General features: G+C 45.0%; 1 protein-coding gene across 1 annotated transcript; it reads left to right on the top strand.

Moving 5' to 3' along the window:
* Positions 1-1,764: 1,764 nt before the first annotated feature.
* Positions 1,765-15,620, top strand: arsj (arylsulfatase family, member J). Its single transcript, XM_071527924.1, has 2 exons — positions 1,765-2,615; positions 13,627-15,620. The coding sequence occupies exons 1-2, from the start codon at positions 2,305-2,307 to the stop codon at positions 15,020-15,022; spliced, it is 1,707 nt and encodes a 568-aa protein (XP_071384025.1). The 5' UTR covers positions 1,765-2,304; the 3' UTR covers positions 15,023-15,620.
* The last annotated feature ends 1,856 nt before the right edge of the window (positions 15,621-17,476 follow it).

Raw genomic sequence — 17,476 nt, 5'->3', positions numbered from 1 at the left:
GAGAATGAATTCCTACCATTACTGTTTTATGCCCAAATGAGGCAGGGGGTCATTCAAGAGGGGAAGCTACCTGAGCGTGTGTGTTTTTTATGATGGTGAAATACCTAACCCCGGCTACAGACGTCACTCATCCCTCTTTGTGGATGTGAAATATATCTCTCTCCAGCGTTGTTTTTGCAGGCTTATGTGCCTTTTCTCCAGGGCCGAGACATAAATCAAATGCCAGGCTTTCAGGAGTGTAAATCCAGAGAAGAATAACATGTTCCTCTACCCACCAAGGAGCCACAAGAAAACAAATCAATTATATTCCACATGGCCAGACAGTCCTAATGAGATTCCATTAGCTCCTGTAATCTAATCAGCCCTGACACATCCAGTCAGTGTTTTAGACTGATGTTCAGAGAGAATGATGATAGCGGGGTAGTGATCTGTTCCTGCATACTTTTGCTGCTGCTGCTGCCTTCAAGTGCTGTTGGAAAAATGGTCGATGCATGTTGATTGCACATAAACAACCCAACAAAATGGCAAATATGACTGTGTATGTGCATGGGAATTTTCTATAATAGGAGACGAGAGCATGGAAACAGTGTCAACAATTGACAGAATTGATGCATTTTATTATTGTATGTTACTGTGTTGCATTCGATGTCAATAATTAGTATTGTTGTATGTTTCTATGTACTCTTTTCACACTTTTGGCTGTTGATAAAATAATTAAACCATCAATTACATGATGCACATTTTCTCCTGTTCATTCTGCTCCTGCAGCACAAAGATCTCAATGCCACTTAATTTCTAAAATAACAACAGCCACCAAAACCTACTTTTGTTGCAGGGTCCAAGTCATTATTACGCTGCATTTGTGTCATATGGAAAAGATGGTAAATACGATCTTCACACTTGAAAATACCATTCACCTCAGCTTTGAGGTGGTAAACACTACTTGGTGATCAATCCTGATTTCTCCAACTGACATCACCAACTTGCAACCTATAGTCAGATGTAGGGAATGATATATTAATTTCAAATAAAATTAACAAAGTGAGCAATTTTCATCGCATAAGTCATTTTGGGAAGTCTTACACAGCAGCAGGTCACAACTATTTGCTGGGTTTGTCATTTGTGGTTTGGTTTGCTGTAAAAATGAGCACAAATGTATCACTCACCAAGTGAATGTGTGTTTTTCTATGGTGTCTTGCTTCCACAATTCATCATGTTCTCGGTTGGACAGGATGTTGGGGGCGGCACATACTGTAATACAGGGAGGGACTGATCAAAAAACTGTGATGGTATTTTTAGTTGGAATTTTTTATGTAGGCCTACTGGTACATGATGAAGAAACTACTAAAAATATGCATTTTTTCCCTGCAAGTAAACGTAAAATTTTGATTTTTAGTGTAAACAAAACTGATTGGCAGCAACCAAACGTTTACAGAAAACATCAATCACGGTGTCTTGACAGCTTCTTGACAGCTGGTGTTTTTTTGTTTTTGTTTTTTTTACTATGCAGTCATTCTAACGGTCATCCCCACATGACTCAAATGCAGCATAATTTCTTGCAGCACACTTGAATGAATTTATGAGTCATAATCGCGACTTTCGAACTCGAACGCAGGGCTTCACGAGCTGCCTTTGAACGCGTCATAATGTAGTTTGGTGCAGCAGCGGGGAAGTTACGGTTACACATGGACCTGCCTCTCTCCACGAGACATCCAGCCCTAATGTGGACTCTTGGCTCTGCCCTCAGTCCTCGGTGGGCTCTCGGCGTGGAAGGAGCGTTTCCAGGGAGGATGGAGGGAGTCTGCTGTGAGCAAGGTGGATTTCGCTTTCGAAGTTAGCACGCTTTCTGAGGTTTGAGCCTTTCATTCGGCAGATACCACACACTCGGGAAGAACTGATAGCCTGAACGCACCAAAAGTGACAGATTTCACTTTTGGGAGACAGTTTTTTTTAAGCTGTGTTTACGGACTTGACTGTCAGTGTAAATGTTTGCAACGTGCAAAGTGTTGTGTGAAGCTGAAACACGGGCTGTCCGGGACTTTTATTTTGTTTCCACGTTGATTAACCGACAATGTTGTAGCTTATCTGTGCAGCAACACCAGTCTTGTAGTAGTGTCTGTGTTTTTTTTTTTTTGTGCAAACCGAGAAGCTGTCAACGGTCTATGCTTGGACGAAAATGACTGAATAGGCTACAATGCGAACCCAATTTCCAAGTGTTGCTGTTACCCCTGAACATGTGCGACACACACTTTGTCCCACCGACCCCTAGCAGCCACTCTTCCACGTCTAAATCGGGCTAGAAATATGTTTTTCCTGTGGGTGCCGGCGAGTTTATTCCTCGGGTTCATCGTTTCTCAGACGTGGAGCGTTCAGTTGTCGTGGGAAAACTGGAACGCCCACCGGCGCAACGGAGGGAACGAGTTTGACAAGCCGAGCACTCAGCCGCACATCGTTTTTATCCTGGTAGACGACCAAGGGTTCCGGGATGTCGGGTACCACGGGTCCGAAATCAAAACGCCGACCCTGGACAGGCTGGCGGCGGAGGGAGTGAAGCTGGAGAACTACTACGTGCAGCCTCTCTGCAGCCCGTCTAGGAGCCAACTGATGACTGGCAGGTAGTGTCTGCTAGTCTGCACTGGGGTCCGGGGACCTTCAGGGGCCCTTGATGGGGGGTACCAAAGCAAAAATGAGGAATAGCTTAATTTCTGTGTTATTTCACTACTAATAAGCCAGCAAAATTAGAGAATGTATAAGGATAACTGTTTAGGTCATAGGGTTCACTCTTTTTCACTCTCCCCACCTACAGTAAAGACAATTATGTAATCCTGTAGTAAATCATATCAACAAAACAATCTTCTTAGATGGGGTTCTTTGCTTAAATCTTATCAAATGGGGGTCGGTTCTTGATATGAAAAAGTTTGGGAAGCTAATGTGTAGTAATGTACTGAAAGTGTGCAGGTTGTCCTCTATGAACAACTAGGAGATTGTATGCTTTAATTTCATATACTGTATTCCAAGCCGGTTTTTCCTCTAATGCGATACAAACAGGATTGTCTGAAGTCCAAGTTGATATTTTTGTCAAAATGACAAGTCCATTACATCAGTGGTTCTCAACGTGGGGTCCGGGGACCACCAGGGGTCCTTGAGCGGGTTCTAGGGGATCCCCAGCAAATTGCTCAATTGTTAAACTATTTAATTCACTAGAAGTTAAAACAATTAGAGAATGTAGAAGAATGACTATTTTGATCATAGTTTCTCTGTTATCTCTCTACCTACAATACAGATAGTCATGGAATTCTGGACAAAATCACATCTAACAATAAAAATATTCTCAGATTTGGGACAAAATCTCATCAAATGGGGGTCCATGGCCCTAACGTGAACTAAATTAGGGGTCCTTGATATGAAAATGGTTGAGAATCACATAGCTTCATCACCGATGGCGCCGATCTCCACGGACATGTTTCACACATGGTTACAGTGAAGTCGGTAACATGCGCCCCGGTGCGTGCAAGTGCAAGATGTACTGCAGGCACGGGTGGAGTGAACATTATTTTCAAAGATCTTGACGGGCGTGCACTGGCAACAGCACACTGAAGCATATGAAGATGTAGCTAAAACCGTTTAAAGACTTTAAACCGCTGGATGTGAAATTCACCAAGTGGGTGTTGGCGTTGCTCCTGTACCGCAAGGACACCAGCAAGGTCTGCATTTCCATCCTGATTTTCTTAAGTGTTTGCAAATGGGGCAGCAGTCGGCTTTTCCTAGCAACCTAGTGTTTTGGTGGGCAGCGGGAAACTCTAAAGATATTAGAGGGGCTGATTACCGTATGTCACAAGGGGGGGGGGAAGGTTTGATTGTGGTCTCGCTTTGTAGTTTGCTTACAGTATGTTTCACATCAGCAGTTTTCCTCTTCGCATGCGGCGCTCTGCGGGGCTTCTCCTCCGAGCGCCTGCGCCATCTGCTCCGCTCCTTAGGAAACAGGGAGGGGAAGGCGGCTCGCCGGGCACCTCTTTTTGGCAGGCGTCCGAGAAAATAATGAGCAAAGTGCGTCCTCTTCTGCTTTGCTTTCCTCCTGCGCTCGGGCAAACCGGCCCATCTCCGACCGAAGAAACAAGGCGGCGGACATCCATATGGAAATGTAAGGTGTAGATTCAATTAGGTTTCCAGGCTTATACTCCTGAAAGCATGATTGGAAAGAAGCAGCGGGGTGGATATGTGATTTGAAACAGACGGTGCTCCCCACCCCCCCCCTCACCACCACCAAGAAGAAGATGCGTAGGGTTACACGAGTGTGTGTGTGTGTGTGTGTCTGAGTTTGTGAGTGAGAGGAAAACCGCCATCTGATATCTCTACATGCCAGGACGGCTGATCTGATCCCGACTGAGTTGCTGCCTCGTTCGGAGACTATAACAGATGTTGACCATCGTTGGGCCAACGCTCCAAGCCCATGTTAACATTAAAACGTCAAAAATGTAATACGTCTCTCCTCTCTCTAAGCCTTCCACTGACTTTATCACTGAGACCTAGGTTATTGACAATCGTTTTTGGCACACTCCTCGCGTAGACCAGTCAAGACAAATAGTAGACTCAATAAAATCTTGGATCCAAAACATAAGCACCTCATAAGAGTCTGCTTTGGTTCTTATAATGTGTTTAGGCTCGTTTGCATGGCAACCACCTGCATCTGACCCCCGGCTGCATGCTAAACGAACGTGATCTGATTTCTTCTTGCCTTTTTTTTTCTTCTTGTACGCTCGTTGAAAATCACCTCTGTGGGCCGCTCGCTCCTCCGCGCAACTGTTTTTCTCAACTGTCACGCAGATGGACAGGTTGTCTTGCCTCATAAATGACCAACTAGACCCTACGGGACTGACGGGTCAGAGTAAACATCCTGATAGCTCAAGGGCACGTTAACGTCACTCGGTATTGAAGGGGGAAGGCCGCTCTTTCCCTCTTTTCCTTCCCTTTCTCCAAGTGCTGCTGAATCTCGTTGAGTAAGCTGATGTGAAGCTATAGGCATTCGCGTGAAAAAGTCAGGGGAGTTCTCGATTTTTAAGATCTGATGAAGTGCAACAGGCCTTAAGTAAAAACACACCCTTACGTGTTCCAAAGACCAAAGGACATGACCTACACACGATCATTCCAGTCGCTGATTGCGGAGTATGCTATCATTATTCCAGCGGTAAAAAATGGTTTAGGGGCAAGGGCGTTTCTGAAGAACCTCCGACTTTGTCCAAGATCCCTGACAGGCAGATTGCTGTCCTGCGTGAACTCCCCCACCTCAGCTGTAACACAACACCTGCAACACCGGAGAGCAAGCTGCAGCCTCCGCACACACACAGAAGCCCACAGTCTTCTCTCGCTGATCACCGCCCCTGATGGTAACATGCAGGAATGACCCCCGCTAATGAAGCACAGACACCCCTTCTCCACCAACATGGAGCGGGTTCCGTTCCGGTTCGTGCACCTAATTTTGAACTGTTCGGAGAATTTTGACCAAAAATAAATTGGTTCGGAACCCGAAAAGTTGGTTCCCAGCTGGAACCAAAAAATAGCAGGTTTTTAAGTGCGAACCGTGACAACATCAGTGGCCGTGTCATATTCTACAGGTATAATAACAGAACAAAAGCTCACAGGTAATCAATGCGATCCAACATCTTGCTACTACTGTTTACTTCCCGCGTGCATTGTGCAACGCCCTCCGTTGATGGCGCATCCTTGATTACAATGGTTTCGCTCAAAACTGGTGGAAACGCGGGCTGGTTCACTAGATAGCACCAAGGTTCCAAGAATCCTGAACGGAACCGGTTCAAGAACCAGAGCTAATTTGGTGGAAAAGGGGTGAGAGAGATCTCCCTGTAAACCAGAACTCCAGCCATTTTTGTCCTGGACCCTATGTGGTTCTCCAATACAGTCTACACAACAAAAAAACAACCCCAAAAGCACCCAAAGCATGTATTTTTCAACATATTGATGCTTGCTCTGTAGTGCTGAAGCAATGGACAATGTAGCATCAAAACTGTATGAGAAAGAAAGAAGAGTGTCCACTGGCCCTGTAGGACTGTATTGGAGAGCTGTGCAAGAGATGAGTCATAAGATTTTATTGGTAGGATGGAAAAAGATGAGAAAGTAGAGTCCATATCAAAAATGGATGGAGTTACGGTTGAAGAAACTCATATGTCATCATCACCTGTATGAAATGACAAGGTTACGAAGACCAAGAGAGATGAGAGAAAAGGGAGTTGGGAGATTTGTAGAAGAGGGGGAGACACAAAAATGCCTTTCGTACAGCTGCTGTTAGAAAAAGAAGAAGTTAGAAAAGATTGCTAACACTGCCCCCCCCCCCCCCCCCAACTTTAGGCTGCGCTGATGAGATTAGAGGCTTAAAGCAGGAGTTCTCCTTCAAGTTCTGAATTATTACGCCCTTCAACCCCATCGCACACTCGCTGATCTTCTCTGAGCAGAGAGGCAAAATGCCAAAGGAGAGGGCAGAGGTTGCCTCTGCCGCAGCGCTCATGGCAGTCTCTGAAGATGAAAAATGTGGGAGGAATGCATACGTGACATGGCGAGCCAATAACCTGCGCTCCAAAATCCGGCTTTCCACTTTTAGACAAGGTGGTTTGGATGATGGAGTTCTTCTGTAATTTAGTAAACACACTTCTGGAGTGTCAAAGATGAATGTTTCCGAGCTTGAGAGGCATGACAACTTGTCCAGACAAATCCGGCATGTGGCCTCTTTGACACATCTCATGCATAATAAACACAATACTGGCCTAGTGACAATCAGTAGCTGTATCTCAAAGCCTTTCCCTTCTTTTTCTTCAATCTTGGTCTGCTGCACACCTGCTTGTCAGATTGCACTGAATACCAATAAATAGTAGCTGCTGTAACTTTTCCATTAACGTCTCAGACGACTGTATTTCTACTGTACAGATGGTCTTGGTTTTGTGAAATCTTCATACTCGCTCCCGCCCACCGCTTCTTTTGGACTTGCTTTCCAAAGGGGTCCCGCTTGGAAAGCTGTCAAGCGAAGAAAAACTGATGCAAGACTAAATTACATTTCATTATCAGGCTCCTACATCGCTGATGAACTACCGTCCATCAACAAACAAATGATTAGGAATGTGCCCCGGGGGTCCCAGGGCAATGACGAGCAGATCGTCAGATAGCGGCTGGATTTCAAGAGCACTTCTGTCATCCTTGAACACTGTGCTCTTATATTACGGGCCGCTGGTTTTGAAACTTTACTAAACCACCGGGAGAGCGGGGTCGTTTATTTGCTCAAAGCTACTCCTTTTCCCTCTGCTCCTCACCCCGCATTACTCAGTCTTCTACTCATTCAGACGCTGGCCGTCTGTCCGCACTCGTCTCACACTCGTCTTAGCCTCTCAGTCACCCATCCCTTGTTGTTTCAGTGATCTGTCACTCTTTCTTTCACTTCCCCCCCTTCACCATCACTTCCCCCCCTTCACCGTCACACTCTTCTGTCTTTGGTTTAAGTTTAAGCACAACGATGAACTGAGCAGACGGCTGAGGCATCGAATAACTGAACGAGAGAGGTTTAAGGACAAGTTCTCGAGCATGGAAAAGGAAGCCTGACAGAAGAGAGAATCTATTCATTACTTGTAACAGTGAGTTTAATAGAAAACTTAAGAGGACAAATGCCAAGGAAGGAGCAAGACTGAAGGCCAGTGCAGAGATGGCGAAGAAAGGAAGCGAGGAGACTGAGGAAGGGAAGAGCTAAGCGAGCCGAACGGCTCCGAGGCTGAATTTGATTAGATGCAGAGAGCTGAGGAGAGGCTGCTTATTTGAACCATATGTGTGGAGGACGTGGAACAGTATTACATGGGTTGGCCCAGGCCTGGGTAGCAGGCCTGGTTGGGAACCTCGAGAACCTCAGTGGCTGGAGAAGTGGCCAATGCACTTGTCTTGTGGGACTTCAGCGATTGCCGGCACTTGGTGATTTGCGTTTAATGGCGTGTGTGATTTGTTGGCCTTGTGGCTCAGCGGTTGTCTAAATAAACCAGAGAGATACCGTGATTACAGCGGCATTTAAGATCATAACTCTGCCTTTCACGCGAGGAATGTAACAGCGCCCCAGGCGTGATAAGATGTGGAGGTGAGCCAGAGGCTTCACTGCCTGTCTGTGGCGTGAATCCTCGCCTTTTCTGGATAACGGGTGCAGAGATGTCTGACCTCCAAACTTTGGCCCCTGCACTGTAGCTACCCATTCACGCCTGGCTTGGTTTTAACAGGAGCCTGTAAATCAGCTACATTGGACATGGGGAGGGATGGAGGGAAGGCGGGTATATCCAGAAGGCAGTTGTTAACTGCAGTCATTATTTTAAGGCCTCATAAATACTAAAGACCTAGAACTGTCCTTCAAGTGCCCCAAAACCTGCAAAGTCAAGGCCGATGCCTAGTTCCCTCGTGAACCTCCCCCATGTCTCTGAGAAATGGAGCAGGACTACTTTGGAAATCGCTGCGCTCCACCTTGTACCGTTCTCCATCAAGACCTTGGGTCGGCTTGACTGATTTGTGGAGGGATCCCAGACTGCACTTAGCATGACATTCTCATTACATGCCTGTAACCTTTTGGTATGTGAACAGCAAGACCTGCAAGACTCTGAGTGAGGAGGGGTCGGGGCTCTTAAGGGGTAGGGTCTTAAACACACACACATGTACACACACACACGCACACGCACACACACACACACACGTCTCAACAAATGCACACATGCAGGCACATGTGTCCATTCTTATTATTGTTTTTCACTTTGGTTTTGTGAGGCCCTCTTTTCCTCTCAATCCCACTGCTGTCTTGGCATTGATGCAAACTGCTTGACAAATAAAAACAAATAAAGTGAAGGCTAGGGAGTGGAAAACTGTTTCTATGCATATGTGGAATGAATGCAAAACGATAATGAAGATAATAGAGTGTACTGCTTCCAAAACTCACTTTATAGACATTTATAGGCAAATAAGGAGGCCAAAATTAACGTGTGCTTTGCTTGTGGAAACAGTCTGGAGTGATTATGGAGAACATGTTTTTACAAATGCTTGCTCTTCAATTTGTAGGGAGCCGGAGTTAAGTGTGAATTACGGATGCATGATGAAGGATCTTTTCAACAAAATGGTGCATGGGGTAAACAGGCTCCTTTCTCTTCTTCTGTGAAAACCCTTATTTCAGTGCCAGGCTCAGTAGACTTGTTGATGTTGTCCTCTTACCCAGAGACACATGTTCCCTTTTTGTTCTCCTCTTTATTCCCATCCCTCTGTTAGTTCATTGCATTCGTACTGCGTCACCTACTGACAGAACAACAATGCCTCCTCTATTCCCCAGTGTGCATGTTTGTAGTTGGGGTTCAGCGCGCCCCCTGCCTAGACCACCAAGTGACAAGAAATCTTCCCAGCGCCATATGAAACCAAGACACTCTCTTGGCTCCCATCGGGGCCCGGTGCGGTCTCATTTTGAATTCTGCACTCATTGACCCGATCCTCAAAGACTTGCTCTGAATGGAGGTATCGAATTCTGAAATCGTGCCGCATGAACCCTACGAGTTAAACATTTAAAGGGTCCTGGGAACCTCGCGCCAAATCCTTAACCGCTCAAAAATTGCCCAACTTCTTTGTAAAGGCTTTTGAGGCATCAAACCCCGGTGGCTTATTGCATTAGTACAGCTCAATGCAAGACATTGCAGTTTAAACCGCCCTGAAGAACAAACAACTGTGCTGCCAGGTTTGTTGGGAGCGCCGCTGCCAATTGCGACTGGCGTGGAGAGATGAGACACATTGGTTACGCGTTGGTGGAGGAGAAGAAGAAGAAGAAGGAGGAGGAGGAGGAGGAGGAGGAGGAGGAGGTGGTGGTGGGTGGGTGGTGTTACATGTGTTCAAGTAGTTTGCTATGAGGGCTACTCTTCTACTGCGCTGTAGGGACCTTGCCAACGACAGTAAGCCATTACCCTCTTAGCCCCCTATTCCTTGGGGTCCATCAGTTAATCCCTTTGCTGTCTTTTCACATGCATATCGCTGGTGCCATGTGCAAACCTCTTAACTCCAGTTTTGGTGATTTTCATGTTTTAACTTCAATTGAAAGTTGAACAGTACGGTGCTCCAAAAAGACATATAACAAAGCAGTTTTACTATTACAGCATTTTGCTTCATTATATATGATCTCTTCACTAGACGTTTCTGTTGGATCTCTGCTCTTTTTACGCATCTCTATGGTGACAATGTGCCATTTAAAACAAAATGATGCCCCTTAAAACAAGCCAAGTTTGGAGATACTAGGTTTTCACCCAACGATATGCTCATATGCACATACAACTGTATACTCTCTCACAAACACTGATGTACACACAGTTGAGACAAGTACTGATTCATGCACACATGTAGATTGACATTCATACCGTCATTCACGTTTCATCACTCTCTCCATCTCAGTAATATAGCTACACACACACTTGTGCGCACATAGTTCCACAATTATCCTAATGCAGCCGAACGGACCCTGCTCACCATCTGCCTGACAGGCTAATGCTGTGTCAACCTCTTTAAGACGAAATACTCTGGAGAACAACCAATTAAGTGTGAAGGAGTGTTCCAACAATTCATCAAATAAATAAATTCACCAGATTTCGGTTTCTCTTAGTGCTGGTGTCGCCAAACCTAGGGGTGTTTCTGTGTATTCTCACAACCTAAAATGTCCAAAGAAACTCTTTCATATGGTGTCAAAAGTGTGAATAACTAAGCATTTGCTGCTGAGGATTTGTTTAAATTTACTTCAGCACCTTCATATTACAGAACTCGTATATCATGCCAAGGTTAAGTAAACGTAGACCAAACCGAATCAGAATCACCTATAAATTACCCCAAGTATAGCATGATGGCCTGGCCAGCTGTGCTACACGGAGGGGAGTGTGTATCTGTGTGCAGCTGCGTTCTGTGCTTGTGGTATATGGTTTTATGTGGGGTATGTGTGTTAGCGCATTGTTGATGTTTAGGGAAGGATTCCTGTTGTAAATTGTGAGTTTATCGCTGCGTGTAGAACGTTGTACACATTTCACAGCGGTGTAGAGCTTGAAGGACTTCTGTGTACTCCACGGGGAATGGAGCCTTGCTAGGTCTGACCACCCTCTGGTTCTCCTCCAACTTGAATCCTCCTCTCTCGAAACCTAAACCAGCCACTTATTTTCACTCCCTCTCCCCGGTGACAGCTTGACTCTGCACCACTAGCCTCGGGAGAGAGTGAGGGATGGGAGGAGGCTGGAAAGAGGGAGGGTGGTAAAGAGGCATCTGGCTGTCTCAGATCCCTGTCCCCTCGCTGTCTTTTGCTCTCTCTCTCAAAGCAGAAATGAAGAGTCAGACAGAGATGAAGTCAGGGGTAATTGTGCTGGTTTTCTGAAGTGCAGCGACGGCTTCCGAAGTCCCAGGTTGCCTCGGTGTGTGCCAAGACCAGCCGTCACCTATAGGACTTCGGAGGACTTAAAAGTGGGCCTTTGTTGCTCCACTCCAGCAAAGGAAAGACTAGCCAAAAATCAGTCATAGTGTCAGTAAATATAAAGTCTGCTTGGCTTTTTAAAATCGGGCCACTTATCCTACCATTCCTATGTTTTTTATTGATTGCGTTCCGAGGAGGTACAGTTGCAGTAAGTGCCAAATCCAATTGAATATACATTATATTAGACATTTTGGGGTTACACATTACTCGTTACTTTTCTTAAAAGTAATGAATTACTTTATTACACCTCAGGAAAAGTAATTAGTTACACTACTGGTTACATTACTTTTGTGCTACACACTAAAACAATTGTGCTTACTTGAGTTCACTGGGCCAATAAATATTGTAGACCTAAGCCACATTACCATTATCACCAAGTCTCTCTTTTAAGATTTTTAATAAAGATACAGCAGACAGCATTAAATTCCAAGTTTCCGAGTCGTATTTACTACTCTGTTAGCTCCTTCATGTGCACTCTACCTGTAATTCCAATATTTCCGACATGACTTGAAGGCAGGATAAGATGAGGGGAATCTTTCGTAGATATTACACCAATAAAGAGGTTGAAAAGGCCAAAGAATGTAACACAACGAACATAAGGTAACGTTAGATCAGTAACTGTAATGTAATTACTGAAATTAGAAGAGTAATGCCTTACTTTATAGGAAAAAGTAATGTGATTACAGTAACGTGTTACCCTCAATACTGAGATTCCACTGCAGGTCTGTTAACCAGTCTATGAACTTTATTGATCTCTATTGGTACCGGACAGAATTGCAACAGTAGTGATAGAACTTATCTCCTCCTACACAAGTGAGTTTTGAAAGCTAGAAATCTCAGCAGCTGGCCAAGTAATCATTGAGTCATTGATATTGATCAACAACCCTATCGACTCCCCACAGATATATTATGGTCTGTACTTATTGCACCTTTTAATTATGAATGAAGAATCCACAACCCCAAATTTCGGAATGATTTCTGTCATCAAATCAAGTGCCAGTTCTCGATGGTCAAAAGCACTTTTGAGTTTGTTTTCACTTGCAGTCAAAGTGAATCGAATGATCACATCCATAAGCACCAGTTACTTTCTATAGAAATCCTTCTGTTTGTTCAACACACGGTCTCTGTCACTCTCCCATCAATAGCACTGTGAGGCCTTAAGTCAACACACAGCTCGCTGCCAAGATGGCTGCCACAGCATAGGCACCTCATTAGCCCCAGGTCACAGCTTAGTTTCCTGGCTGGCTTTGAATGACAGATCTTCTGTTTCTGCACTGGGCACCTCCTTCCACTGTTATTATCCATCCACCCCCTTTCATTTTGCTTTTGGACATCAGTCGAAACATCACTGTGTGCTTGGGTTGCCAGCCTGCAATGAGCACTCTCCTGTCAGCTTAAATCTGTTAGCTTTGGACGACTTCCATTGTAATTAGAATTGGATTGAATAATGTATCACTGTGTAATCCCCTATACAAAGATTTTCTCTGTGGGTAGTCAACCTATTGCCTTCAGATGGTCTCTGAAAGGATTCCTTTGTGGGGGCGAAAAACTTAATTTTGAGTTTTATAAACTCACATTGGCTACATTTTAAATGGATTACTAAAACCGGGTGACTGGTGTTTGGATTATTTTATTGAAATGTCATACAGTAGCATGTAGATATTGTATAAATAAATTCATGCAGCGGAGTCCATTACGCTATCTGGAACCGTTCAAGTGCTAGTTGTGGAACTCTTGACAATTTGAGCAAAGAATATAGAGGAAGCCTTTTCACCATTTTGGGAAGCACAGCCAAGTGGTGAATGTCATTTAGTGGAAGGAAGGAAAGAAAAGGCATAACACCATCAACACTGTAATGTCATGGCAAATTGAATCATCATGTAATGGTGCTTCCCTCCATTAAAGTAGGTTCATTTATTTTTCAACGGCTAGTGGATGCAGGATTTGCAGTTTTGAGTATAAGATATTTTCTATTGGAAAAGTTTTCTTCCAAACCTTGGAATATTTTTCAGGCCTTTGCTTCCAGTTTACTGGATGACCAGTTTTCATCAAAGCAGCATATTTCTTAAAAATAGTTAACGAGTGTGACTGATGGACTGACATCTGTTTTTTTTATGTTCTAGGTACCAGATCCACACTGGCCTTCAGCATTCCATCATCCGAGCTACCCAGCCCAACTGCCTGCCCCTGGAAAATGTCACCTTGCCCCAGAAACTCAAGCAAGCAGGCTACGCCACTCACATGGTGGGCAAGTGGCATCTGGGCTTCTACAAGCGAGGCTGCATGCCCACCCAGCGTGGCTTTGACACTTTCTTTGGGTCCCTGTTAGGAAGCGGAGACTATTACAGTCACTACAAATGTGAAGGGCCCGGCATGTGTGGCTACGATCTGCATGAAGGGGAAGAGGCGGCTTGGGAACAGGACCGTGGCTTGTACTCAACCGTGATGCTTACTCAAAAGGCTATCAACATCGTAGCCAATCACAACCCTCGCAGGCCTCTGTTCCTCTACTTAGCCTATCAGGCAGTTCATTCCCCACTGCAGGTTCCTGCCCGCTACCTCGAGCGCTACAAGAGCATTCCAAATCTGCATCGCCGTAAATACGCCGCCATGGTGTCCTGTCTGGATGAAGCCATCCACAACCTCACGGTAGCTCTAAAACGCTACGGTTATTATGACAACACGGTTCTGGTGTACTCCTCAGATAATGGAGGCCAGCCATTGGCCGGGGGAAGCAACTGGCCCCTGAGGGGTAGTAAGGCCACGTACTGGGAAGGGGGCATCAGGGCAGTGGGTTTTGTTCATAGTCCCCTATTGGTCAACAAAGGGACGAGATGCCGGGCTTTGGTCCACATCACTGACTGGTTCCCTACGTTGGTGACCCTGGGTGAAGGGACTTTAGATGAAGATCTAAACCTGGATGGGTATGATGTCTGGGAGGCTATCAGCGAAGGCCGGCCATCACCTCGCCAGGACATTCTTCACAACATCGACCCCATCTACGTCAAGGCCAAGAACGGTTCCTGGAAGGCCGGCTACGGCCTGTGGAACACGGCCATCCGGGCAGCCCTCCGGGTGGGCCACTGGAAGCTCCTGACGGGTGTCCCCGGCTACAGCGACTGGGTGCCCCCACAGACCTTCTCCAACCAGCTGCTGACCAATCGCTGGCATAACGAACGCGTCCGCTGGGACCGAGGTAAGTCCGTCTGGCTGTTCAACATCACAGCCGACCCTTACGAGAGAGTGGACCTGTCCCAGCGCTACCCGCACATAGTGAAGAAGATGCTAATGCGGCTAGCGCAGTACAACAAGACCGCAGTGCCGGTACGCTACCCGGCGAAAGACCTGCGTTCCAACCCTCAGTACAACGGAGGGGTCTGGGGACCCTGGTACAAGGAACAGAAGGAGGACGATGAGGACGATGAGAGGGACAATAACCTACTCACCAACCACCTGGCTAGAAGAAGGCGGAAAAAGAAAGCGAAAAATAGGAAGTTAAAAAGGAAGTCAGAAGAGTAGCCTACAGCATTTGTGAAAGACTGTTGACTTATCTCAGGGATTGACACACATCCTGTGTTACAGGATTGCCGTCTTAAGACTTTCTAACCCCAGTTAGTTTTAACTGGTGATTTCAGCATGTACTGTATGAAAAATTACTTGGACCTTTTTAAATGCCTCAAGAAAATAAGGAAGAGATCCACTCGTTCAAACACTACTGTCGTGCCCAAACACAACGAAGACCTCAAACTAATGTTAGGGCATTTAAAGAATGTTTATTTTTCTATATTTTATTGCATGCTTGAACTGTTGTGACCTTTGGATTGTTTTGTAGATCTATATTTCAATTAGAGTAAAAAATAAATCTTCATAGACAGTGCCATATATTTTGGCGAGAGAAAAATAAAACATAGTTCAATTATATTGTTGTCGATTGCAGTGATGCAGCATTTTGGAAACAGATGTAGGATTTATGTGATGTGATAGTTGATGTATGATTTACTTTGGTTTCATAAGCACAGTCTGTCTGAACTTTAGAATAATAGATGTTCCCCCTTTTAGATATGTCTGGTCTGGCACCAGGCCAAACTGAATGTAAGACAAACTGACAAAATAAAAGCCCCAGACATAAACCTCTCTCTCTTTCTCTCTCGCACTGGCTTTCATGCTCTCTCTGGAGTTTATTGATGTTTTTATTACACCCAGATTTCTCTTATTTTTGATGACAGTCAGTGCTTTTGTGACTGGAAAAGTGTTTAACATCTCTTCCATACCTTCTTTGCATTTGCTGACACGTGGCTACTAAGTACATTTATTCATGGAAAATACTATGAAGTTGGATCTGACCAGCGATAAAGAGCTAAGTTCTTTGTTGCTGTCCTTAGAAAAATGGTTGCCTCATCAGTCATGGTGTATAAGCAGTTGTGATCAAGGGGGAAAAAAACAAATGGAACTATTCACATAGGATGTTAATGGTCTACATAACTTGCAATCAGTAACACTGTATTTTTCATAAGCCTCTGTTGCTTGGCACCCATATAAACAGGCACAAATCTCTCAAAGCTCAAAATGTTGATGACTGAGGTAAGCTGCTGTTCATTGGGTTTGCTAGTAGATGGTTTATTGTACTTTACAGGCCAATTAGCCATTTTAATGACACCAAATGACTTCTAAATGCACCTAAAAACTCTCTAGCTGCCTAAAAATGGATTGCAACAAAACACGCGGGTCAATTATGGGCTTTGTTAATGAGTGTTGCTGTTCTAGCTTTCATGCCAACTCACGTAGTGCCCGTATCCCCTTTTCTTTTCCAGCTTTCAAGACCAATTGAGGGCTGTAACGAACAACTCGGTTCCAATCTAAATAGGTGTCCCAGCGTCCCCATACAATCGCAGAGCAAGAAACTGCTTTGATTATACACCAAACAACTGGAGCTCCAGCTTTCCAGAGCAAGGGGCTTACCCGTGGAAAGAATACCAGAGTGCACAGCATATCCCTCCCATCCAGACGAACTTGGATCCCCCTGCCTCTCCACTGTAGTTGATGCCAAGTTATGACTTCAGGCCTTTTAGCATTAACTCACCTTCAGTGGCGTTTCCAGACCTTAGAACTTGCTCAAATGAAGATGGTTCCTTTTAACCTTTACAACTGTACATCCAGAGCAGGTGAGGTCTAATCTGGTTGCTCATACTGGTTCTCCTCAATCCCTAGATCACATTGATTGGTGTCTAGTGGCCAGCATCGACCCATGGGAACCAGACTTTACGTCCTTAATGTATGGATCTCACAGGCTTTGAAAAAGGCCTTACTGGCCGACTGACTTTCTCATCTGAATTTAACAGGGTTGAGCTCAGCTTCACTCTTGAAGAGTTTCACCATATAAAACACTAACTTGAAATGAAGACAGGGGGTGCCTTCTCTATATTATGAGCTGCAGCTGAGAATTATAGGAGATCAGGTTCTTATTTTGTTACGTCTTGCTGAATCTGCGGCCCCATGGGCTTTTCGTTCGCCACAAATGGTTAAACCCTGGATTCACTGGGAATCCACATTTGCTTTGAATTATGGGCATTAGAATCCCTCTTATGGGAAAAAGAGAGGGCATTTGCTTTCCTGTAACCAAGCTTTAAGGCAATAGATCAAGCTTTCTCATCATGCCGCCTCACTTTAAGAATGCCCATTAGTGCTCACTGCGAATGATATGAGAAAATAAATGTGATGGATTGTGCTGTTATACAACTTTGATCTAAGTGAAGCGTGGCAATACGATCTTTGCGGGGTTGTGGCGGTTTTCTTTCAGCTGGGGCACCCGTGTGAAACAGTCATATGTACAGTTTAGGTTTCCGCATGATCAAGGTGCAAATTAGCCGAATTACGCGTAGCCAACTGGAAAGAACCGGCCACCTCGCTGCCAAGAGCTACATCTGAACACCATGACTCAGCTGAGCTCGTGTTATAAAGTCTCTCGCTCTCTCC

The sequence above is a fragment of the Centroberyx affinis genome, unplaced genomic scaffold (assembly GCF_046629955.1).
Source record: "Centroberyx affinis isolate AG114_WGS23_722 - 3 ecotype Tasmania unplaced genomic scaffold, CSIRO-AGI_Caff_v1 ptg001589l_1, whole genome shotgun sequence".
Taxonomy (NCBI): Eukaryota; Metazoa; Chordata; class Actinopteri; order Beryciformes; family Berycidae; genus Centroberyx; species Centroberyx affinis.
The sequence above is the reverse complement of the archived record's forward strand: the minus strand, read 5'-3'. Positions and strand labels throughout refer to the sequence as shown.

Excerpts from the sequence above, each read along its gene's own strand:
- arsj (XM_071527924.1), top strand. The coding sequence starts at position 2,305 with ATGTTTTTCCTGTGGGTGCCGGCGAGTTTATTCCTCGGGTTCATCGTT. Across the intron at positions 2,616-13,626 it reads AGCCAACTGATGACTGGCAG|GTACCAGATCCACACTGGCC; the intron begins GTAGTGTCTGCT and ends TTTATGTTCTAG.